This window comes from Phocoena sinus, chromosome 9, assembly GCF_008692025.1.
Source record: "Phocoena sinus isolate mPhoSin1 chromosome 9, mPhoSin1.pri, whole genome shotgun sequence".
NCBI lineage: Eukaryota > Metazoa > Chordata > Mammalia > Artiodactyla > Phocoenidae > Phocoena > Phocoena sinus.
The window spans coordinates 29,500,376-29,527,332 of NC_045771.1; the positions used below are offsets into that span (position 1 = coordinate 29,500,376).

The 26,957-nt window shown below is 35.6% G+C and overlaps 1 protein-coding gene across 1 annotated transcript in view; it reads right to left on the reverse strand.

Annotated features, from left to right (window-relative positions):
• Positions 1 to 26,957, reverse strand: part of CPED1 (cadherin like and PC-esterase domain containing 1) — a 294,480-nt gene that overhangs the window by 158,553 nt on the left and 108,970 nt on the right. Inside the window, exons 7-13 of the mRNA XM_032643898.1 lie at positions 11,816 to 11,958; positions 10,968 to 11,040; positions 9,612 to 9,779; positions 8,267 to 8,371; positions 6,538 to 6,707; positions 2,791 to 2,861; positions 1,280 to 1,330 (exon numbers count right to left, since the gene is read on the reverse strand). Of these exons, the coding sequence (XP_032499789.1) occupies positions 1,280 to 1,330; positions 2,791 to 2,861; positions 6,538 to 6,707; positions 8,267 to 8,371; positions 9,612 to 9,779; positions 10,968 to 11,040; positions 11,816 to 11,958 (781 nt within the window). The remainder of the gene's footprint in view (positions 1 to 1,279; positions 1,331 to 2,790; positions 2,862 to 6,537; positions 6,708 to 8,266; positions 8,372 to 9,611; positions 9,780 to 10,967; positions 11,041 to 11,815; positions 11,959 to 26,957) is intronic.

Below are 26,957 nucleotides of genomic sequence, written 5' to 3' on the forward strand. Positions count from 1 at the left end.
TGATTCTATTAAACCACATTATTGTATCACCTCTCAACCTATCGTGATTTTAATGATAGTGTTAAAACACAGTGAATGAATTAAATTGCATTTTAGAAGAGACAAATTAGATTTATTAAATTGGAAGACTTCTATTTATCATAAATTAGATCTTAGTCCATAAATTTTATTGTTTTCACCTTTAATGTTTTATCAGAATAGATTTTTTTCTGAAAGGCTAAATTTTCTATGTATGTTTCAGCACCAATTATATATATATACACATATATATGTTAAAAACGTATACACTGCCAAAAAACAAACCTGATAAGTAGAATTCTTATTTTTCCATCATATTATTTATTATAGGATATTAAGATAATACATGAGCCTTGGACAAAGAATCTGAAGACCCATTTTCATGATCCAGCTCGTGCATTTAATAGCACTGTGATCTTGGAAAAGTCAGTAAGATTCCCTAGAATGATATATTTGCAAGACCACTGGAATAATACTGACCAGAATGAAGAAAATTATTTAAAAAATCTATATAATACTTAAAATGTATTACTATTATATATGTATTTATATTATTGATTATACCTTGGTTAAAAAATTCATGAATTTTAAGAAAAGAAATTGAAATTTGGCTTAAAAACTCTCAATTGTGGGGCTTCCCTGGTGGTGCAGTGGTTGAGAGTCCGCCTGCTGATGCAGGGGACACAGGTTCGTGCCCCGGTCCAGGAAGATCCCACATGCCGCAGAGCGGCTGGGCCCGTGAGCCATGGCCGCTGAGCCTGCGCGTCCAGAGCCTGTGCTCCGCAACGGGAGAGGCCACAGCAGTGAGAGGCCCGCGTACCGCAAAAAAAGAAGACAAACAAAAAAAAACAAACTCTCAATTGTTATAAAGAAAACTCAAATCAAGTACTATCCATTATATCAACAATCTGGGAGAAAAGGATCACTGTTGGGTAGTGAGAGTCCTAAAAATCAATATATAGAGGAGATGCCAAGCTCTTCCATTTGAGAGTCCCCAAGGCAAAGCATTAGCACCGTTAGGGCCCCTCAAAATAAGTTTGGAAGTTACTGTCTTTAAATATAAAAATATAATGTTCGATTTTCAAAAATGGAAAATTAAAAATCTTTTTATACAAAAGTAGCAAACATGAATTCATTCAGAAATCTCATAACTTCTGAAAATTTACATAAAATACATAATCAGCCTAAAGATGCCCCAATATGATGACTTATTCAACCTAAGTGTTGATTATGATTCTGAAGCACTTTCATTGGAACTCACCATTAATGCAATGTATTTCTTTGGTTTCATTAATAATTTGTGGAACTGCAGCTAAAAAAAGAAATGTAAATTAAAAAATGAAACTATTAATCAAAATAAAAAGAATACATATTCAGGTATCTGAAACTCAGGATAATTTAATAAAACACATATTTTATTATTTAATTTTTATTACATCAGAAAGCACTTCTAAGTTAAACTGAAACCTAGAGTAAAACAAAAGAAGCTATTTGGTTCAAATTGCAGAAAAATAATTATTTCAAATATGAAAACATTAAGGGAGAAAAATGAATGGTCTAAATGCCATCTATTGCTTGAAGTTGATCTATCAGAATTCCTCTAGTTCTATGATCTTATGGCTATAATTTCTCAAACCATTAGAATTACATAAATTCCATCCAGTTGGTTCCACTGATATTTACTTTGTTTCTAAATTCAACTAAACATTTATCTAAAAGACTTCTTAATAAATACCAATGGGACAAATGAGTGAATAAAAACAGAGTGCATAAAGAATCATTTAGAGAAGAAAAAAATGGTGGGAGAGAGAAAGACAATCAGAACAGCAGTTTAACATCAGTTCTTCCCTGACCTTATTGATTCATTTTATTATCAAACTTTAGCATGCCTCAGAATCATGTGAAGGGCTTGTTAAAATAAAGAATACTGGGCCTTATACCCAGAGATTCTGATTCAGTAGATCTGAATTTTCCAAGCTTCCCAGATGATGCTGTTGCTGTTGGTTTAGGGGCTACACACCCAGAACCACTACATTGGATTAAACCTTGATTTGTAGTAGGAAAACTTCGATTTTTTTAAAAAAAGTGTAGACACATGTACTTCTTTTCATTTTTTCTTCTGAAAATTAGAAACATTTTCTTTTCATGTGACATAAAGCTCAGATGTTCTTTAGAAGGAAAAAAACTGAAAATTGAGATAAGCTTAAGAGAGAAATCAAAATCACCATTAATTTTCCTTAAGGTCCATATTGCTCATAGCCAATTGTTTCATTTAATAATGTATCTTAAACATCTTTAATGTATAGCTATTTTTCCACAATATTAGAATGGCTTTATAGCAATTTATTGGATGACTATAGCTTAATCCAATCCACTATTATTGCAATAATGGTAGTTGCTATTTTTTTCATTTATTAGTAATTTATGTAATTAAATTTTTGTGTACATTCTTAACTATTTCCTTAAAATGAATATCTGGAAGTGAAATTTCTGGTATGTAAGAATAACTTTTAAAGCTTTTCTTACGTGTTGTTAAATGGCCCCTTAAGAAAGATTGTTCTAAATTATACACCCACCAGCAACATGAGAATACTCATTTTCCTACACTCTTCCCAACTCTATTATCTTCAAGAGGAAAACTCTTTCCAAATTTGAGGGAAAACAGCATTTTCCAGTTTAATTTTGATTGCTAATAAAGCTAAACATTTTTTATGTTTTTGGCCACACAATACTTGTTTTTCATGTAGAAAGAAGTGGGACTACATCCTTTACCTTTTTTATTTTCAATTGCATTAAATGGTACTTGTGGTTTTTTCATGTTCTCATCCTCTGCGAAAGAATTCCTGTGAATGCAATATCAAACATCTCTGGATCAATGCACTGAACAAAATTCATGGAAATTACATCTAACACACTATCTTTTTTCCTGTGTGTGAGCACAGTTATTTTGATGAACACAAAGAAAAACTTTCTGGATTTCATTCCTCAAAACTGGCAATCTTGTCTCAAGTGAGGTGGATGGAAATCTCATCATCTCTAATCAGCAGAAGCACATTTGAAGAAAACCAGGGCAAAAAGTCACTCTTTGGTCCAAAAGGGAACAATCTCTGATAGCCTAGGTCCAACAGAAGTGATTCAGAAACACACATTCCTATTGGAATCTGTTTGGCTAAAATTACAAAGTCTTGAAGCAAGAAGTCTTGGAAACTCTGAGACACAGACTGAGAAGAACATCCATATAATCTAAGAAATTGAAGCGTACCATGCAGAAAGTGACCTGTCCTGCCAGGGATTCTATCCTTAAACTCTGATGAACAGGAATGAATTTTAAGGGTTAGTTATATCTTGGTGTGTTTGCCTCATTTTTCTGTTGTATAACTAAATGCTCAGCCAGATTGGCCTTTAAATCCTCAAATTTGGGACCAAAGTAATCTTAAGTTGCAGACAGAAAAATTGCTGGTCCTGATGATAGAGAATACTGGACAGGATGTGACTTCACTTTACTCCATTTGTGAGGCTCCATTTCTACTCCGGAGAAACAGAGATAACAACACTGGCCTTACTTCACAAGGATGCTATGAAGATTCAATCAAACGCTCTGTGTTAAATTACATTTTATAAAGATTTATTGTTCCAGATATTGTACTGTACCAGTAGAGGTGAATAAGGCATTTTCAATTCCCTTAAAATATAAGCATCAGATAGGAAATTAAGAAGCATCAAGGAACTAAAACTATAGTTAATGTTGGGAGGTGTGATCATGTTATTGCAGTTTTATTTTTAAAGTCTTTTTTTCCCTTTAGTATATGCAATGATGTAATCAGGGGTGAAAAATTATGATGTCTAGGACTTTAAAATAACTTTCCTCCTCCGAGGAATGAAGAAATAGATAAAGCAAGCATGGGGTGATATACGTTTACTTGAAGTTTGAGTGCCAGGCCAAAGTAAAAAAAAAAAAATCTCTGATTTCATATGAAGTAAACACTCTAAACAAAGCTCATAAAAGATACAACTCTGAAATGCATGTAAACTGAATTTTAGAAATGTTACTATCTTAATGGAATGGGATGCTTTGTATGTTTACTCATCCTGCAAGTGATTTCTTGTGTAATTTTGTGAATAACTTATTTGTTTTGACAACGTGTATTTTTATGGAAAGCATGTGATTAGAGCAAATTACACTTGCTACTTTATTTCCAGTAAAGTGAAAATTAGCAGAGAGTACACACACATTGATTTTAGTGTTTTCATTCTGTTAAGATTTCCACTAATTCTGTTGGGACCTCTGGATTCTGAGCCTCAGGGCACAGACATAAGTGTCACTTTTGACTTTATTTCTCCTCACCTTGTTGCTATAAGCAGATGATCTTTATTTAAAAGGGTAGAGGAAGGCATTAAACCCCACAGATAGTACAGGTATGTAAAATTGGCTTTTTTGGTATGAAAAACTGGAGAAGACCACTGTGAAGATAAGGGCAATTATGAATGACTACACGTGATCTTCCTGTCAGCATGAGGTCTTGGTGTAAAGCGCTGGACGACGGGCAAGAGGCCAGGGCCCTAGTCTCAACTCAAACAGCTGCGTGGCTTGGGCAAATAACCCATCTTCTCAGCACCTCAGTTTCCTCATCTGGAAAATGTGTATCATATGCCATCCTCCTTGTAATACACATGAATGATAATTAAATATATATACATTCACTGGTAAACTTGAAGATAATTAGAATTGAGTATTCTTTCTTAAAATGTTCTAGAAACAATTTATGTAATTGTTTCTTGATAAAGACTTCAAGTTTACTTATCTTAGTGTTAACTTAGATAAAGCTTTCATACTTATCTTGATTTTCCTATAAATGAAAGAAAAATATATACCCCATTTGTCGATGCTGAAGTGACTTTTGGATGGTATAGGAACAGGAAACCGAAAGTATATTAATATTTACTACCTATCTGCTCTGCAGCACACCACACACTATGCAGTACATGATGGAGGTTATCTTATGTAATCTTGAAACAATACTTGGTAGGTGGTATAATCCATATTTTACAGGTATGGAAACTGAGACTCAGAGGAAAATCTTACCTGCTGTAATTAATAAACTCTAGAGTTGGGATTTTTGAATCCAAGTCTCTCTGATTCAAAAAGGTCCTGACTTTTTCTAACTATATTTAAAACTGACCTTTAGTAAATTTCATTGTTGGAAGGAATCAGTTAGGGTTAGAATTAGGCTTAAATTCGATATTCCGAAATTAAGGCAATTGCTTAACCTTATAACAAATGTGGACCTTGAGACAAATTTTGGGAATAAACTTTCCAAAGCTTGCATATCTCAAAGGAACTTACCCAAAGTTAAAAACCATACTTAAATAGACTCCTTGGTAAATCAAGTCTGTTCTTCCCTCATCGACAACGGCGAAAGAGACAGTCTTGGATTGAGTGAGTGCAAAGAACAAACAAAGGGACAGTAGGCTGTATTATTTAAAACCTAACTTTCAAACAAACAAACAAAACCTTCTATCAATCCTATTATTTCGAGAATAAGGCCAGCTGCATAAAGATGTGGCAATTAAAGTGAGTTCTGGTCCTGGGAGATGTCCTATGAATTCTTTGAATATGTGATTGCTTGTATTTTTGAACTATTAAAAAAATGTTTCTTATAGGACTGTTTTCACTGTCTCCTGAGGCAGAAGGAAATGAAGGACAAGTCAGTAGAATTGAGGCCGTTTGTGAGGGTAACTTCAGAGACACTGATGACCATGCACGGCCATCTAGTCTTTCATTCCCTTGGGAGGTTAGGTTTACTTCTGTTTTCCTGGCAATAGACAAGTCAAATACTCTTAATTCTATCATATAAAAGGGAAGCAGACTTAGCTGGCACCATAGGCACTGCCCCTTCCCCTGGCAACTGGGGGTGTTACTATGTTCTCTGGCCCAGCAACCCTCTTATTCACTCATTACTACCCCTCATTAGAGTGGAAGTGGACATAGGAGGCCAAGGACCTTTTCTCCTGGCCGAATGCTTCTCTCTGAGATCCCATCTTCTAAAAAAAAAGTTCTAATCTTGCGGTAGAGACAGACATATTTATAAATTTGGATAGGTTTTGCCTAGAATAAAGTCATGCCTCAAAAACTCCAAATGAATGCTCATACCGTCTCGGGCTCCACTCTGACTGATGGTTCATAAAACAAATCTCACCTAATTCTTTCTGTCTGATGCTCCTGTAATTCAAGGATATATATCACAGGATGAAACTAGCTTGAAACTTTTAATTTTAAACATGACTTTTGAATGGAGTCAAGTCCTGATGGTTTGAAAAACTGTTGGATATATTTTTGTTACAGTGTTTGAAGACCACTAGAATCATTATGGTTTCAATGTTTTAAAGAAGCTTATTTTCCAGAGCATGAATTTTTGGACACACTTCTTTTTGTTGCTTTCTTTAATGTAGGCAATGCCTTTTGAAATCAATCTTTAGAGATTTTTGGGGTTGCACAATTCAAATTTGTGGCTCTCTTACCATTCCAGCGGGTGTGGCTGTGCCTTTTTATTCAGGAGCTGAAATTGTTCGAATACATTTAAAAGAGACCAGTATTGGGTCAGGATGGAACCAGGTTTCCCCACAGGATTTGCCATATCATAAAATTCACGCATCAAAGATTGAAACCCAGGAGTGGTAGATGGGAAGAGCTGAGAAGGAATATTTGAAAGCAGAATATCAGACTAAGTTATGGAAAATAAAATGTAGTATTACTAGGAAAGGCCTTATATTTATTTATTCAGATATTTTAAAAATCAGATATTTATTTAAATCCATTATCTATACCATAATTTAATTTTCTGTGTTGCTGTCAAGGTAAATGCCACTTTTTATAAGGAACTAATTTTGCTGATGTGTATACTTTCAAATGTGGTGAATTTTATTTCCCTTTTCATTGAAAGGAAATGGATATCTGCTTTCTATAGATACCTGAAAACAGCTGAATAACAGAGTGCGTCAGGTAGCAGGAAAAATGAGGAGAGATTCTCTTGGGTTACAAGTGCCTTACAAATCTCAGGGTGAGAGATATTAATCCTACCAAAAAAAAATCTATGGTTATCCTCTTTCTACTCTGAGAGTCAGGAAATTAGTGTCTGCCCTTTCTCCTACAAAATAATTCTTCTATTCTTCACACTGTGCCAAGAGATGTTCTTTACTTTCACAATATCTTAAATTGAAGATATTGAAGGATGAAGGATGAAGCCAGGTCTCTGATTATCTTTGTAGAGTATTGACCCAAACTGTCATGAATGTAATACTTATTATATTTAAATTAATTAAAATAACCCATCAATTACACTATCTTTGGAGCAATAAGCTTACTTTGAACCCTCTAAAATATGGAGCTAAATTATAAAAACAAGTGTCAAACCTTCACTAATTAATTTAGTAATTTGGTTATAATTCATACAAGTAGCATCTGAATACACAGATTATTTTAAGTAAAAAATAAGTATTTTATTCAAACAGATTAATAATAAATTATTAGTAGACTTTTAAAAATGCTATTTTAAAGAGATATTTTGTATAAACACATCTTAGGTAGAAAAATATGAATCCAATATAATTTACCTATATAAGGGCGGAACTGGAAACGAAGCGAGTACTGAGCATGCATATGTATATGTAATAAATTATCCTTTGATATTGAGCAATAACTTAACAGAATCCAGGAAAATACATAGAAAACAAAATAAATGCCATATATATTTTTTGGCTGAAACCAGTAAAAGTTATTATAATTATTTACATTTTCTTTCTTTGGATTTTGCTACAGAGTTACAACAAATTAAGATTTAGGTAGTTTTAAAAAATATTATTGTTCTATTGAGTAATATTTACTTTTACACAAATGAAAAAGGGCATAATAAACAGAAGGAAATTTTGGTTACATGTAAATGTCCCAAAGCTAAAAGCAAACTTTTTTGGAAAAATGTTAGCATTTTCCCCTTAAGAACTATCAAATCCTGCCAGCTATACTAATTCCATATTCTTTCACTTTTAGTAAGTCATGTATTATCTGCAAACTCTTAAAGAATATGCATTCTGCTCATCTTAATATTTATATCTCTGAAAAGAAGAAGCTTACAAAGATTTCTATTCCTTAAAGAAATATCTTCACCTAGTTTTAAGTCAAAATCAAGTCTCTTATGGCTGATCTACTGTAATCTCAGTAATCAAGAGGAATCAAAGGTCACTTTTGTTTTACCAGTTGGAATTGTCCCAAACTCCTGAGTTCCTTTATGAAAGTCATAATTGAGTTAATCTCCTCTAAAGATAGGCATTGATTTAGTTCTTTTTGATAGTTTTCACCCTATAATGGGGAGAAAAAATGCAACTCTTAAGCAATTGCTACAAAGTCAAACCATGTTTAACACAATTCAAGAACCAAATTTTGAACTCTATAAACAGCTGGGCTAATTAATTCTAAATAATACATAATAACTTTAACTTGCCAAAATGATGTCAGAATATAAGAAAGCTTCATATTTGACCAAAGGACCTGAAATAGCTCAGTAAGTACTACTTTGGTAGTAAGGTTGGGAAATTGGGCCCAGAAGGACAGAATGAGTGTGACAGTTTGGAAATGCAGGAAAAGTCTTTTTTTAGTCTTCAGGGTACAAAAGATCAGAGCAGCAAATTTACACGTGAACCTCATGTATGGGACGTTACCATTTTCGAGTTTCACGGATTCCAGTAAACAGACTCAACCCCCCATGTTCCTCACATTCATTTTTCATTATAATGCATCCCTTAGAGCAAAAGATACACATATTACCATTCCCTCTGGGTCAAATGGTTCTAATGGTTTTAATGGCAATCCACTCACTAAGGAAGGGAAACGGAACTCTAGGAAGGAATCAATAAAATCATAGGGAAACAACAGTCTATAATGTCATCTCTCTCAAAACCATCTCTCTCTAGAGCGTTGCTTCTTGGTGAGACCCTTCACATTCTACTTTTCCAAATTTTCCAATTATGGTTTTAAAACTGAAAGATACATAGAAAACAATACTGTACCTAGTAACCTGTACATATTTTTTTATGCATCAAGAAAACTTGTACTAACAGATGATAAAAATTAACCAATCTTACTCTGAAGCACTATTCCATAATCATCGGCATCTATCTAACCAAAGACGTTAACCAGATGTGAATGCTTTAAAAAAAAATTAGTATTATAACTCTAGTCCCTTGATGTTAATCTAGAGCACTCACGGCTATTCTAACTGCCTCTAAAAGGTTCAGGTATTCCTTTTAAAGTATTTTATAATATGTAATATGTATTATTCATTATAACCACAAATTTTCCCTGGGAATTAGGGACTGCTTTACTTCATTTTCAACCCATAATTTCATCATAATCAGTCAGTCACATACTTAGGAGACATAAAAATAATATTGGTCCTTAGGTCGGAAAAATATTAAGAGGTTTATATAATGGATACAAATCAATTTCAAATGAATTATCACGTTGCTTACCTGCACAGTAAAGAAAATGGCACCTTCCAAAAATGAAATAAGTATTTGTCAGTACAAAAATATGCACTTACCTTAAATATACCTGATCTATAAAGTCTCTGAAATATCTCAGAAAATATGGAAAGTGAAGATTCATTAGACAGGAGAAAATTGAAAGTGTCTTTTAAAAGGAATTCTTCTGTGTTTTGGTCCTCAAAATCCATATTACCATCATCTTGAAAATTTAAATGCTCATGCACCTGTGAAAGAGTAAAAGCACAGCAAGTATTTTTCATCGACTTACTTTTAATGCAGTGAAACCACTTCTAAGACGTGATTCATTTCCCGTTGGATTAAAGATCAGAACTGACATCTAGTGGTCCTTTTGGAGGTCAACAGTTTTATAAAATCTAAGTAATGCTCTTTTGAAAATACAATTCTTTATAAGAACATTAACTGTTTTGTAAAATCAAATTAGTTTGTCTTGAACTCCTTCATTGTTGAAGACCTTGTGTTTATGGAAATAACATTTCTGAACAATAAATTTTAAAAATCATAATATAAACTATTAGATATGTGTGTAAAATAATGAATAAATGACCATTAGAAGATGTAGATTCATAAAATTTCAAAATTTTAGAGATAAATCTTTGAACTATTCAGCCAAATGTCTGAGCCATATATAATGTAATCATTCTCCTTGTGTAATAGTTTGAAAACCAGTCATTACAGTATGAAGTCAAACTCTGGTTGCACGTAATTTTATTTTGTTTCTCTTCATTTCTTCTCAGCCCATATCCCAAGATAGCTTTCTGTAGACTAATGCAATCAATTTAAAAATCTTCTTGCCACTAAGGGCCATTTTAGATTAAAAATATGCTGGAGGAGATGACCTGAATGAGTTAATTTAATTTAAGAGGAAGTAAAAGAATCAGAGTGTACAAAAAACACTCTTAAGTTTCCATATATTTAAACAAATATTGAAAACAAATATTTCAAAAATTCCTATGGCTTTTAAAATTAAAATATAGGCCAATTTTAAACTAAATATCTATATGTAAAGAATAAAAGAGTTACCTTTTTTATAAACCCATATGAATAAGCTAGGTTACCTGCTATTTTCTATTATCTAAATGTCTGTTTTCCTGCATTAACACATACTTAGCTTTATTCCACATTTATTTCAAAAACAGTGGTTGAACCACAAAAAAAAATCCATATTTTTTCAACAGGGATGCAGAGTGGGTATTGTAACTCAAATCAGAGACTCTCCATATGCTAGTTAATTCTCTGAACCACAGTAAATATAAGTCTGTAGTAAGTTTGACGCAAGTTGCACTCATTGATCAGTTACTATGAATGAACACACCACCACCACCACACACACACACACACACCCTTCACTTCAGCCAAAGGGGAAGATCCCATGAGGACTCCGGCATACTCACCTGGAGCACTACAGGGGACCTGACGCTGCCATAACCAATATCAAAAGTTAAAAGCTGAAAACATAATCTGCATCTGAAATAAAAACACAAGGTAACAAAAATACATTCTATTTGCTGTATTTACTCTATTATTTGATACTATATGATTACTAATCACTAAGGTTAAATTTCAAGGTCCATACTAATTACAAAGAGCAGTGGCTTGGATAATCCAAAATTGAATACAAATTATCTTTGGATTTGGAATCTGTTTCGTTCCTTACAGAAAATACAAATATATCTAAAGTATTCATAATACATTAAACGAAACAATGAAGTGACTCCATAAAAATGTAATATGGAAAAGGAAGCTCTCCTACTCCTCTGTGCTAGGCATTCTTATTCGCATATAAAGCACGATAAAGCTTACATGGAGGCACCTCCTTTTTTGACATACTCGATTTAACATTTCCCTAGAAAAAGAAACTATATTCAAGTAAACTGAGATACGGAGATGAGTTAATGAATTTTGTTAATAAAAATCTATAAATAAAAATATACCTAGTCAATGGAAAGCATATATGATAAAAATAACTGAGTTTGAAAGGGGCTGCAATTAAAAAGATAATTTAAATAACTCTGCCTTATTTCTTGTCACCACTATTTAAATACTGGTGAGTCTTTAACATGCTCTGAAGTTTTAGGATCAACAAATTAGAAAACATAAGTTTAGAAGTTCATATTTTACACTGATATAAAATTTTCCAAGTAGCACCTACTTGTGATAATTAAGATATATTTTCACTAACAATCAATTGTTAGAAGTAGGGTTTTTTTAAATTTTTTTTAACATTGAAATTTGTTTTTACCTATGGAAGACCTTTGGTCCCAGAGTAGATGTTTCACTGAATACTTCAGCTGCTAGCAGGAGTTTGCTAATAGCTTCCTTCATGTTATCAAAAGCCTGAAGAGGTGAACTTGTTCTCAGGAACGTCTCAAAAAATGTTTGCAGCTATGAACAAAGTAAAGGATTCACATGTTGAAACTACAATCTCAATTTGTCTCTCTATCATTTCCAAAGTGAACAATGTGAAAGATCCCTTCAGACTATCTCTCCTTGACACACTCAAAAAAACTTCCTTAAAAAGGAAAATTTGATCATCTAAGACATATATACATACATATATATTTTAAATATACATATATTGTAAAATATACTGAAAGAGTATATAATATACTTAAGGTATATAATAAATATATATTATCACGTAATATATAATGTATATATATTGTATACATTTAAAAATATAAGCCCTCCGATTGAATGTGGGGTGCCAAAACATCCTGTAATTTAAATTACTTTAGAGGTGCTTACTCCGTTTTTCTTCTCATTCCATGGCACGTAATCATGGAAAGTGAAGTGGAACTCACAGAGCTTGTGATCAGAACTGCCAAGTTTATTTTGTGACTCTTCTACCTAGGTGAACTTGGACTTGCAACTCACTCCTCCGAATTTTTGTGTCCTTTTCTTTAAAATGGGTTACTACCTACCAAAAAGAGAGTTGTGAGGCCAAATTGCAAGAAAGTCACTGTAAAGTATGAAATTCAAATTAAGCTTTTTATTATTATCCCTTTCCTGCATATATCAGAACAAAAAGAACTATATCGAAATCGCTTCTTCTTCACAGTGTTTTGCTGTGAGAGCTCTAGCCAACCACAGAAGAATCTAAGAGAATCTCAGTGTCCTCCTAACATGTTAATTTCAGGCTTCATGTGGCTAGAGAGAACGAGGCCGTATTACAAAAAGGGGCAGGATGTTAGGTTTATGTCTTCACAGAAACACTATAGTTGGTATCACAAAGAGCTATTTTTATTTGCTTAAATATGAAAACAATCACAACAACAAAACTGTACCTTGAGGATGCTTAACACCAAAGTTCAAGTCAAACTTTCTAAAAAGTATAAAACAGACCTCAAATTGATTCATAAACCTTCTCTGGATAAACACACGCTTTCAAAAATGAAGAACAAAAAATATTTTTTGAAAAAACATGCAGCAGGTATACTATTAATATTTTTGGAAGAACAAACTAAATTTATCTGAGCTGCGTAAGACTGCAAAGTGAAAAACTTTTGTTGTTATAATAATGAAGGACAGATATTGGCACAAATCACCTGAGGGAGATGGTAAATGTATCTTTAAGATACGCAAGCAAAATTCACCCAAGAGAAGCAAATGCTGACTTCATAAACTCTTCCCAGCTGAAAACCAGAAACCTAATGAGATGTACACTTTAAGACCCTATAAACACATCATTAGCGTTTGGCAGTTGGGGTGTTTTTCCCTCTCTAAGGACTAAGGAAAATGAATGTAATAACTGTATGATCAAAAGAAAATAAGTCAAAGCTAACACTAAAAATATTAACACCCTTGAGCCAAAACAGAGTCACATGTTTTTCCAAATCAAAGTAACTCATCACATTTCACTCACTTCACCATGTTATATAGAAAGGGTTATTGATAATATTATTGCATTTTTCCATTTTAATGTTTTCTGAATATCACAGGGTTCAAGGTTAATAATTTAAGAAAGTTGGAAATGTTTGTGTAGCACATAGGATATATAAGATTTATTATCAAATTATATCCTCCATGGTAAAAAATAATTAGCAAATTACTGCTCAGGATTGTATTTATTCTTCTACTGTGGAAATGTGTATTTCTTAATTTTTGACTGGAATTAATTTTTCACCATGTGGAAAGCACTGTGTGCTGGGTTTTGGGGGACAAGATACATAGCATGGTGGTAACTCTATAGACTTTAGAGGCTGAAAGTCACAGTTTCGACTTTGGTTCTCCTGTTACTACTAAATTGTGAGACTTTGCGGGATTACTAACAGTAACTTTATGGAGGTATCGCTAGGATTAAATCAGAGAATGTACATAAGGTACACCACCACCCATCACACATCAATATTCAGTACACGTTAGCGCCTTTTATTAATTAAAACAAAAGTCCACAGCCTTCCTTCAATCAAGGAAGAACATTTAAAAAATATATGATAAGCCTTTCAATAGAAATATATTTAAAAGGGAGAAGAAAGAGGCATGGTGGGTAAATAGACCCCATCACTGGTATGTTTCCCAGCAGAAGTGAAAGAGGAGAACTGAAGGACCAGAATAACTGGCTTTCCTCCCATTTCCCTAAAACTCAGCCTTCCAAGAGAAGGACCAATGTCAACCACCACTCATGAAAGCAGGGGGACAAGAAGCTAGACACCTGCCATTACAAACAGAAATGTGGAGAGAGGAGATAGAAATGGCATTTAAAAGGCACAATTCAAAACAGAGAGACTTCTTCATTTTTGTATTCGTTCTGTTACCAATCTTTGTCTCTATATGCATTTCCTTCTATCTCATTGCATGCATTTCTATTTATTTAAGTCCTTCAAGTCAAAGAAAATTCTAGATGAGTCATCTCTTTATTTAGTACAGTGGCAAGCAAATTACATATGCCAGAAGTGAAAGTAGAATCATGCAAATGCTTACTATTTTTTTTTTAATCATCAACTTTCAATAAGTTGCCCAGTGAGGGCAGAATACTTATATCAATTTTTGAAGCTAATCCACTTAGGCTAAGTGGCAGACTTCCTTGACTGTCTGCTCATATTGTAATTTGTTACACTAATTGTATTTCCTTGGTCAAATACTTGAGTTCTGTGCATCTCAACGTGCTCGCACGTAGAAAGAGAGAAATGTGCTTGATGATTTCATGAGACAATGTCAAATCTGAAATTATTTGATAGTAATTCCATTCAAAGCTATCAGAACCCACAATACACTTTTCACAGGAGCTTTCTTAACCCAAACACAAATATCTGAAAGAACACCTTCACTTTTGTAAGTTAAAATCAGCCATGAACTCAAATATCACGGAGACTTCTCTGTCTCTAGATCAAGACGTTTAATCGATGTTTTTGAATTACCTAAACATGAGGATATAAGTTCCCAAGGAAATCAGTGCCTTGGCAGTAAGGTAAAAATGAATAAAAGAAGATCTTAAAACATTTAACATGACATGAAACTATTTTATGAACTATAAATTTTCCTCCTTCAGTACAAAAATGAAACACAAATTTAGTGCAAAATAAATTATGTAGAAAATGACCTTGTAAGATCATGGCTGTAAAACCAGGTAGTTAAAGCATCACCACTTGTTTGTACTTGTGTAAAATTCAAGCAATAACCCAGTAACGTATTTGTAATTTCCACATCTAGCCATTGAAATATACGTAGATCGGTCAAAATTATCAACTAAAAATAGAAGGACAAGAGGGACTAAGGATGAACTTCAAAATATTTGTAGGAAAACTTCAGTTATGTTTTTAATATCTTAAAATATTTCTAAACTGCCCTTATATTCACCTCATTCCCCCACCCCACCTCTCACAAACCCCTCCTGTGCTAAATTCTGGGCTTCACCTGATTAATTTCCTTTATCCTCCCATAGGACCTTAGGCAGATGGTTCTCAGTGGCAAAGCATGTTGTTCTGTGTTGAACTTGTTGACTTTCTTGTTTGCTCTCACCATTAGACCATAAGATCTTTTAGGGCAGATACTGTACCATTTTATCTTTGGGTGGCCAGTATCTAACACAGGGTAGGTATTAAGTAAACACTGTTGAGTAACTAAACCTAAGTATAACATTACAGAAACCACAGAGACTTTGATAAGAGAAATAGTTTACTGGAACTTCTGGATAACATAAATTTTCTCCTTAGGACAACATGTTTATCTCTCGTTTCCATCTCGTGAGCGAGGGAGGATGAGCATTTTTCTGGTGACTTGTAATAAAACCTTTGAAAAATAGAAGCTCACAGCTGTTCAGGAGAATTTTTGAGATAAGAAAAAGATAACATAAGAGTTAAAACACAGGATGAAAGATTAACCAATATTAGAGTTTTTTTTTAAAGTCATGTTCTTGATTAACTGAGAAGCTATAGCAGAATACTGATATTTCAATATTTTGAATTTTCAGTAGTGTTTAATAGCATTGTACCTTATTAAAGCTTACCAGAATTTCCCTCAGTATTAATGCGGGAGAGAGGAGTTTTCATCTTCTCAAAATAAAGAAGAATATTAGTACTTAAAACCATTTTTCACCCACAAGCATATGAAAAGATGCTCAACATCACTAGTCATTAGGGAAATGCAAATCAAAACCACAATGAGATATCACCTCACATCCATTAGGATGGCTACTATTTTAAAAAACCCATAAAATATTAAGTGTGGGCAAGGATGGGAAGAAATCAGAACCCTTGAGCACTGCTGGTGGGAATATTAAATGGTGCAGCCACTATGCAAAACAGTATGGAGGTTCCTCAAGAAATCAAAATAGAATCACCATATGATCCAGTGATTCAGCTTCTGGGTACAGAGCCAAGAGAATTGAAAACAGGGTCTCAAAGAAATATTTGTTCATCCATGTTCACAGCAGCATTAGTCACAATAGCTAAATGGTGGAAGCAACTCAAGTATCCATCCATGGATGAATGGATAGACAAAATGTAGTATATACACATAATGGAATATTATTTAGCCTTAAAAAGGAAAGACATTCAGACACATATTGCAACTCAGATGAACCCTGAGGATAGTATGCTAGTTGAAATAATCCAGTCACAAAAGACACTGCCTGATTCCACTTACATAAGGTATCTAGAGTCGTCACATTCCTAGAAAAAGGAAATAAAATAGTGGTTGCCAGTGGCTTGGGGGGAGGGGGAAATGCAAAGTTGTTTAATGAGTATATAATGTCAGTTTTGCAAAAAGTTCTCGACACTGGTTTCACAACAAGGTAAATATTTTCAACACTACTGAACTGTACACTTAAAATGGTTAAGATGGTAAATTTCATGTTATGTATATATTACCACAATTTAAAAAAAATTTTAAGTAATATTGCAGTTTTCACAGCCTTACTCCCTCTAACAACCATGTTTAAACACCTGTTAATTTTGTACCACAAAAGTCCAGAAGAACACCTTTTTAATGGTTATAAATTTTGCAAAATAAACAAAACACAAAAAACCCCTCCCTTGCTCCATTTCTCAGCTCCTGCAAATAGTTTCCATCTCTATTCCGTCTCCTCTTACTCACTGTTTTATCCAGAAACAATCTTTTAACCTTGAACTTTTTGCTTGTTTAGTCTGAGAAATATCACACAGCAAGCTTGAATGCTCGTAGGAATGACCAAGAATAGAGGACAAATTTATGATGGAACACGAAGTCTAGAGGATGATCATTTCAGGTTAAAAGGAAAAGACTTTTTTTTAAAGGAAAATATCTTATGTGATATTTTCCCTTAAAAGGAAATATCACATAAGAGTTCTGACTCAGTTTTATCCATGGTAGAACTAAGGACACAACTAAATATATGAAATCCAAGAGTCTATGTTCTTTTCCAAATTAAAAGGGGAATAAATATGCATTCAAATCTACCTCTTTTTAATACAGTTGGAATTTAATTTTTTGCGGTACGCGGGCCTCTCACTGTTGTGGCCTCTCTTGTTGCGAAGCACAAGCTCCGAACGTGCAGGCTCAGCAGCCATGGCTCACGGGCACAGCCGCTCCGCGGCATGTGGGATCTTCCCGGACCGAGGCACGAACCCCTGTCCCCTGCATCGGCAAGCAGACTCCCAACCACCGCGCCACCAGGGAAGCCCAAGTCTATTGTTCTTGATTGATATTATTATTCTGCCTTTTACAGACTCAATTGGGATCTCTCTGTCTGACTCTGACCTAATCATTCTCTCTCCCTGGCACTTGCCAAACTCTTAAAGTGTATCTGAAGGAATTTGAACACCTCAGAATTTTATTCCAATGTAATATATTTTATATACAAAGTATTTTTTGATCACCTTACAATTCTCAATAAGACAAATGTTTATAAATTTAATTTAAAATTGCAGTTACCATATGGCTCTAAATTTTAAAATATTTTTTCCAAAGAGTTACGATTACAATTATTTGTTGTACACAATTGGTCAGAAAAATAGAAATACATTACAAATCTTAATAAATAATTTATAAAATAAAAAGTAAAATTGTTTTGGAAATGCACCCCTTAGATGGATACGACTTCTTTTTATTCACTTAGTTGAGTCTTTTTATCCATTGAGACAACAGTATTTATTGTTAGAATGAGAAGGGTTCAGTATTGGTATTAATATTATTTTCAATGTAAGCATGGAGATTTGTTCACACAAATACATAGATGTAGATGGAAGGGTTTAGCTAGAGCAACATGATTTAATTCCTTGAGCTCCCTCCAAAGTATATGAAAAAAAAACAAGTAGTGATTTATCATGAAATATTTAATTTTGTTAAAAACTGAAAACAATCTGAGTTGTGGAGGATTTGTTACTTGGTGATTAGCATCCTTCACTTTCTCTAATGAAAACCATATTTAAATGCACCTGTTTTGGGGAGGGTCTGCAAAAATTTTTTCACCCTGGAGCAATTATTATTATAATATTAGGGATAGATGAGCGCTAGGTCTTTCTTTTGAAGAGCAGAGGTCTGTGCATGAAGGGATGGGTAATAAAAAGCACCCGCTTTAGAGGCGCTGTCTCAGCAAGATCAAATTTTAGGAAGGTATACGTGGGAAAGATGAAGTTATGGGCATTGATTCTTTTGAAACTATCTATGGGCCTGTGTACCCCTTGGAGAGTCTTCATCGCTCCCCAGAGGCACACGACACCCCACTTGAGGATCATAGCTCTGGCTGTGTCTGGCCCAGAGAACACATCTGCTGCACGTCAGAGGGCTGTGGAAGGGGATGAAGGGCTGGTGAGCATTCTGGACCGTAGCAAGAAGTCTCCTTTGTGTTTTAAAGGGTCATGATTTAGGGGGAAAATCAGATATATAAAAACAGAAGGAAAAGAGGAAAAAAGATTTGAGAAAGGGAGGGAAGAAAATGACTAAATTACAAACCTAAGCACTGATGTGATTCTTCATTTCACACACATGTGGTATTTGGATAAAATTCTATGTCATACTTAATAATACTCACTAACCCCAGCCAAGTTGACACCATGTGCCAGACACTGTGTGTTTCTCATGCACTGTTTTGTTTATATTCACAGCAATGCTATGAGGTTGATACTCATTATCCCTGTTTCATAGATGAAGAAACCGAGGGCTGAGAACACAAGTAATTTGCCTAAGGTTTTACAGCTAAAAGGTAACCTGTATGGGTGTTGAAACCAGTCTGCTTGGCTGCAAAGCCCCAGCATTACCTCTGCTACTGCGGCTTTGATTATACAGATTTAGGAATGTGGATGGACCCTGAAATATTGAAGAATGAATCATCTGTGTTTTTACTTTCACGGAAAATGTGTTTGAAACTGTCACAATTCTCAAACACCCACACATCTAACAAATCAACTCAACAACTTGAGCATTTGCGTAGCCTAATTACCTTTTGGAAAAACTAAGGACATTTCTTTGTGACTTAAATGAAATTGCCTGAATCAAGAACAAATTCTGTGTTAAGTCAAATGGTTTAAGAAAATAAATATTCTCGTCATTTGTTTTAGCTCACTGAAAATTGGCTTGCTTTAGGGTAAACCACAGAAAAACTCAATTAATTGACTGAACCTAAATTAGGATAGTTTTTCCTCATTCTCTGGAATTAGATCAAAACTCCAATATTTAAGTAAGTTTCATGCTTCCGGTAACATGAATGATTTTATTCATTTGTACTTCTTAATAACCCTAAGCTTTAAAGCATACATTAAAATTGGAAATTCAGAAAGTAGATTCTGTGATTTAATCAGTTTCATGGTTAAAAAATTTTAAATTCCCCATATGTATATCAGAGAATTGATCGGGAGCAAGGTACCAAAATACAGAAGGCTATGAAGAGCATAAAAATTTAATTATTTGCTTTGAATGGTAGAACCCTGATTGCGTTACATTCAACCCTCTCAGGGAGCTGGCAGGTTATCCTTATTGCCCCGTCTAGAATCTCTCAGTAGGATATAAAGGATTGGAGAGATTTTACAGAAAAAAGTAAAAGTTAGGGTCTTCCCTGGTGGCGCAGTGGTTGAGAGTCCGCCTGACGATGCAGGGAACACGGGTTCGTGCCCCGGTCCGGGAAGATCCCACATGCCGCGGAGCGGCTGTGCCCGTGAGCCATGGCCGCTGAGCCTGCGCGTCCGGAGCCTGTGCTCCGCAACGGGAGAGGCCACAACAATGAGAGGCCCACATACCGCAAAAAAAAAAGTAAAAGTTGTAAGATTTTATCATTGGACTCTGTGGACATATGTCTCCTGATTTTCCTTATATGATTGCCATTGTTCAAGCAGGTCACAGCTTCTTCATTTTCAGTGCCTAGAATGCACAGTCGAATGCTTGCTCCTTCTAGTTTGGTTTCTCCAACCTCACTCTGGCTTCCACCCCAAACGCTGGATAAACTGAACCCTTACTAGGGTGCACAGATTCCTAATTATTCTCTTCTCACCTTCTTACTGGAATACATCACACTTCATCATCCTACTATCCTCCAAGGGAACTGATCTGTGAGTTGAGGTCCCATGTTTTTGAAGAGAACCCTTGATCCCATGGTGGCTGAGAAGCAGGCACTTCTGCCTGGGTTGTTTTTACAGTAATGGGGACTTGGACACCTGGGGCCTGCCTTGTCACACTAGGCAGGATGAGCAACTAGTTATTCTGCTCACGACTTAGAAGTGGCAGAAGGGAGAGGGAATGAGGTGGAGAAAGGCAGGGAGGAAAGTGAGCGGGAAAAGAAACACCAAGCTCCCAAGGCAAGAACTTATTCTATGCAGGGCCCTCGGGCGAGTTTTGGAGCAAAGGAGACCTAAGAGCCAGACAAATGGAGACGAATCATGTAACTGGCTAGTCTGCCGTGACAGGAGGAAGCTCTCCTCCTCTCCACCTCCTTACTTCCCGCTTCTCTGTCCCACCCGCTTCCATGTTCTTTGTCTCAGGAAAGGGCACCACCAGTCACACCATGGCTGCAGAGTCCTCTCTGTCTAGTCCCTCTCTCTCACCTCACCACTGACTCTTGTTTCTACCTCCAAAAGGTGCCAGTTTCTCACCTTTTTTTTTTTTTTTTTTTTTTTTTCGGTACGCGGGCCTCTCACTGTTGTGGCCTCTCCCGTTGCGGAGCACAGGCTCCGGACATGCAGGCTCAGCGGCCATGGCTCACGGGCCCAGCCGCTCCGCAGCATGTGGGATCTTCCCGGACCGGGGCACGAACCCGTGTTCCCTGCATCGGCAGGCGGACTCTCAACCACTGCCCCACCAGGGACGCCCTTCTCACCTTCTTTAGATCACCACCTCACCGACCCATCCAAGCCACCATCCTCCTCACCCAGATGCGTTGCAACTGGTCGCTCTGTCCCCACTCATAATCCTCTTGAGTCCGTTCTCTACACAGCAGCAGCAGAGTGGGCTTGAAAAGGCAGATCTCATGACGACACCGTGGTGTTCTGTGATCATGCCTGGACTCTCCTACCTCAGGGCATCGGAATGGGCCCTTTGCTGGGAATGCTTTACCACTAGCTCTTCAAATGACACTCAGTCTCCTCCATGAAGCACAGCTCAGATGTCACTTGGTCAGGGAGATCTTGCTACCTCTCAAAAGTAGGCAACCCAGTCACTTTCTACACAGCCTCCTCCCTCGTTGCATTCTTAGCAATATTAAAAATCTGCATTATGCCAAGGGAAGTAAGTCAGACAGAGAAAGACAAATACTGTATGATGTCACTTATATGTGGAATTAAAAAAATACAACAAACTAGTGAGGATAACAAAAAAGAAGCAGACTCACAGATATAGAGAACAAGTTAGTGGTTACCAGTTGCCGGGGTTGGGGGGAGACAGTGGGGGGGGAGTGGGAGGTACAAACTATTGGGTGTAAGATAGGCTGAAGGAGGTATTGTATAACACGGGGAATAGAGCCAATATTTTGTAATAACTGTTCATGGAAAGCAACCTTTCAAAGTTTTATTTAAAAATTGTAGTTCTCTGTATTTGTTTATATATGTATAATTAATTTTTATCTGTATTTCATCTACTATTCAACACAAGAATAAACTCCATGAAAGCAGGGACTTTGTCTTGTTTGTTACTATATCACTTGAACCTAACAAAATGTCTAGCATATGAGACACTTCATATGAGAAGTGCCCAGTAAATATTTGTACAAGGAATCAAAAAACTTATTTAACCCATAGGAAACTAGTCCTATCTTTCAGATAGAAAAAGTGGTTCAGAGAGGTTGAAAGACTTGCCTGAGGTCACACAGTTGGTACAAGGATCTTCCTACTGCACATCCATATCTAGGCCTCTAGAGGTCATGCTTTGGGATTTTTGTTTTTAGTTCTGTAGATCCAACACTATAGATCCAGTACTAGTGATTTATTTCTCTCTCCTTTAGAGTAAAAATGCAATTGGATATATGCTTCTCACTCAGCCTGAAAGAACGTCATCATTGTCTTATTCGTATTTTAAAATCACATTTCTTTTTCCTTTAATGGTAACTCCTTGAAAGCATGAAAATGTAACACAGTTCCTCAGCGTAATGTTTTTCTTCTTTGACTTCTGAGTTTAAAGTAATAATTTCACTCTCTGTGACTTGAATACATATTCTTTATGTAGATGATCTGGGTAATCAAGCACACGGGAAAATTCTTATGCCTTTCAAATATATCTGGAATCAAATTTCTGATAGAAATCAATTTGGAACAGTACTTTTTTTTTTTTTTTTAAGACGTTGGGGGTAGGAGTTTATTAATTAATTAATTTATTTTTGCTGTGTTGCGTCTTCGTTTCTGTGCGAGGGCATTCTCTAGTTGTGGCAAGCGGGGGCCACTCTTCATCGCGGTGCGCGGGCCTCTCGCTATCGCAGCCTCTCTTGTTGCGGAGCACAGGCTCCAGATGCGCAGGCTCAGTAGTTGTGGCTCACGGGCCTAGCTGCTCCGCGGCATGTGGGATCCTCTCAGACCAGGGCTCGAACCCGCGTCCCCGGCATTAGCAGGCAGATTCTCAACCACTGCACCACCAGGGAAAACAGGAACAGTACTGTTTTAAACAGGTAAAGGAGGCTGTGATGGCTGGGACTATTGGATTCTGGAAGACTAGACACCAGGCATCGGGGAGCTGGTTTAGAAGGGGACACATACCACATATAGATACATATAAATACAGGGATACCAGGAATTCCTCTCTTGTTTGCAGTCCCTTTCTCCAAATGGTAAAACTTGCTTCATAGAGCTTCTAATAACTATTAATAGTTTCATAAGCATGGAGGTGAGGGAGAGAGGACAAGCTGTTATGAGACAGAGGATAGACTGGGGGGTATGCGGATGCTCCATATCAGGAAATGAGGAAGTCAGAGAATGACTGCTTTACTGGAAGATGCTCCAAAGAAACAGAATTTTAAAAAGCAATGAAATATGTCTGTATATTGCAGTACGTATAGAATACAGCACGATGCGTGTGTGCAGGATCCTGAGAAAGAATCCATCTTTGTCTGCCTTAGTAACATTCAGAGAAATGAAAGACAAACTTTCAGTTCCACCTCACAATATTAGGTCATTTATATAATTCAAAGGAATTCAGGCTAAAAACCGATTTGAGGTTCAGGTTGAAATCAAACAGAAGTACACACAGAAGATACGTGGATAAAAATAATGCACTCTCAGATGCTGAGTCGAAAGTGCTAGTACTAACTTTACAGTAATTAAAAGAAAAACCTATGCATTGCAAAATCTCCTGAAATGGAAAAACAATTCCCAGTGACTTACAAATGTTGATATCATTCCAAATAACTGTGTAACCTAGGCAATTTAAATTGCACTGAAGATTTACCACCATTCAGAATCTCTACTTAGCAATATAGCCTTACTACCACAGCACGGATTATCAAATAACTTTTCAAAAATAAATATGTATATTCCAGTGAAAGAAAATGGTCAAAGATTTGCTGTCCAAGTATTTTTGCTTTCTCTTTTTCTTTCACTATTGGACAGTGCAGGCAATACCTATAAAGACCACTTGGGGGCAATACAGTATTTTTGTTGTGTCTCATCACATAGCTATGTAGGTTTCAGAGAAGATTGCTGTTTCTTTCAAATTTGAAGTCCCATTTTAATATATGGGAGGGGAAAGGCTGTATTTCATTTTAAACTTACAATGCATAAATCACATAAGACAAATGCAAGTCAGATTTTCTCCTGAAGGGAACAAAAGTCTGTCTTCTTTTAGCAGACAAATCAGTCTTACCTAGCTGGCACATTTGGGAATATTTTATATTTAGAATTTGTCACAGCTTTAAAGATAGATCTCAAAGAATAAAGGAAACTGTAAATAGAAATGTTTAAAATGACAAACATATAATGATCTTCAAAATGTACTAGTGGAAAGTTATTTTGTTTCTATACCTAAAGTGAAAATGTACATATCACCTGTCTTCTCCACTGGGTATGTATTTTAGAATAAACTTAAGCATTAAAGTAATTAATTTTTGACAACATTTACTCCCATTGTCTTCACTGTTATTACTTTGCGTTCACATCATACTTTGTAAAGGGGTTATTTTATTACTGATTATTTATTATTTATTACTAATAATTACTGATTATTACATCAACAGCAAGTTGATGAGTGGAGTCTCTATTCCAAGCCATTTCTCTCCCCTCTGTCTGCTGAGTATTAAGTATTGTGTCAGGCACTGAAGGTTTTTCTTTTGTAAATCAAAAATAAACATAATCTCTTCTTTAAAGAATTTTACATGTATTTAGGCAAGTAAATTTTTCTGCTTCGTTTTTGTTCTCTTGACTCTTTTATTTACTTTATCTAATTTTTTCTCCCAATATATTTTCCTGTCCTCAGAAGATATTTAACATTACCACAGGGATGCAAAACTCAGGTGAGCCTTGTTGTCAAAGTCCAAGAATCAAGGCTTATGAAATTAAATTTGGTAACTCTCTTGATGCCTTCTTAGAAGTGAAAAAAATATCAGGAAGATGGCAGGGAGTTTTGCCTTAATTCATGGGTCCATTACCCAAAGATTCATTTTAACAAATCCTTATCATATGGAGGGTAGTGAAGGAAGAGATTATAGCTGCTCTGCCTTTGAACATCTTTCTGGCTTAGCTAGCTCATCTATTGAAGAAATAATGAGAAACTGAAAAATTAAGATGTTCCCTGTGGATGCTTAAACTGCTCTGGAGCACTGCTTACAAGAGTCCTCATTTTTCATGCTCAGTTTTTACTCTAAACCCTTGTTTATTTTATAAACTTCTGATCAGTGAGGTGTACCAGAAACCAGAGCAATAAGTCTGTATGGGATAACAACAGAAAGAGGAAGAGCCTCCATAAACTAATTTATAAGAGCTTCTGTGATGTCCACAGGCCATCCACTCCTAGGTTCCAGTTTGGAGAAATGACACTTGATCTTTGCAAATCCTTAACTGGGCATCTTCCTCATCCCGACACAGGCATCCACTAGATGGCGCCAAGGAGAAGGGGGCTTTGATCAGGACAGGTAAAGGGGGGGCAGGGAGCAAAGGAGTAGGCAAATACACACCTTAAACCCCAAACTACCACTGAGGCCTTCCCTCTTCCATCTCTCCAGCACCCTGAATGGATTCACTTACTTCACCTGAAGTCCCTGAATATCAGTTAACCTCCATTTTTCTGGATGGATAATTAACACTTGTCCATCAGTTTTCTTGCATTAAAGGAAATAATAATTAGCAAATTTATTCATTAGGGTTAAGTTTCACCTTTATGTTGTCACTACAATGCATATATATAATGTGTCCATATCAGATAATTATATCTGTTCACTATGTTAGTTCAGAAGAGATGACATAATTAACAAAGATGGTATATATAAAAAATTCGTATTTATCTTCTGTTGCAGAGCCTACTCTAAAATTTATCTTCTGTCGCAGAACCTATTCTAAAATATTTCCCCAAGTTTCAGTTTTTAGCAAGTTACAGTTAACAAGATACCTTTAACAAAAATGATAATGATAGACAATCATTCACTGATTAATATTTTTTGAGGGCTTCCCTGGTGGTGCAGTGGTTAAGAATCCGTCTGCCAATGCAGGGGACATGGGTTCGAGCCTTGGTCCAGGAAGATCCCACATGCTGCAGAGCAACTAAGTCTGTGCGCCACAACTACTGAGCCTGCGCTCTAGAGACCGTGAGCCACAACTACTGAAGGCCGTGCACCTAGAGCCCGCGCTCTGCAACAAGAGAAGCCACCGCAATGAGAAGCCTGCACACCACAATGAAGAGTAGCCCCTGCTCAACGCAACTAGAGAAAGCCCGTGTGCAGCAATGAAGACCCAACACAGCCAAAATAAATAAATAAAATAAGTAAATTTTTAAAAATATATTTTGCCTGCAGTTCTGCAAGCTTAGGTTCATGGATTTAAATGATCACTTTTGATCAAGTAAACATGGCCATGATTAATGAATAATTTTCTTAGGCTAATAATCCAGGTTCAGTATTAAGAATAAATGAATGTACAAAATTACCCGAAAGCCTTTTATGGAACAAAGATGGAAATGAATGAGTGAATAAAATGAATGAATAAAGGAAATTTTTCAACACAAGAGACAAAGTTGCCATGGGCAGCATCAATGCCATCAACAGCATAAAATTATTTTGCATTTATGCACTTTAAAATCCTGGGCAGTTGCAAAATAATCATTCTTTTTCTAGAGCTAACATATACCTGAAATAATATTTAACACCAATATGGGCTGATTAGATAAGTGTTATTTTGCAATTATTATTTAGGTTTTTATTGTAAGCCAGCTCTCATCACGTTTATTCAATTTTATTCTGGTTATCTATAATTTCTATTTATATAAAATCATACTTTAAAATGAACACCCTGATGCAATTTTTAAATTTAATCCAAGCAAGAGTAGACCAAGTAATACATCAACTCTTT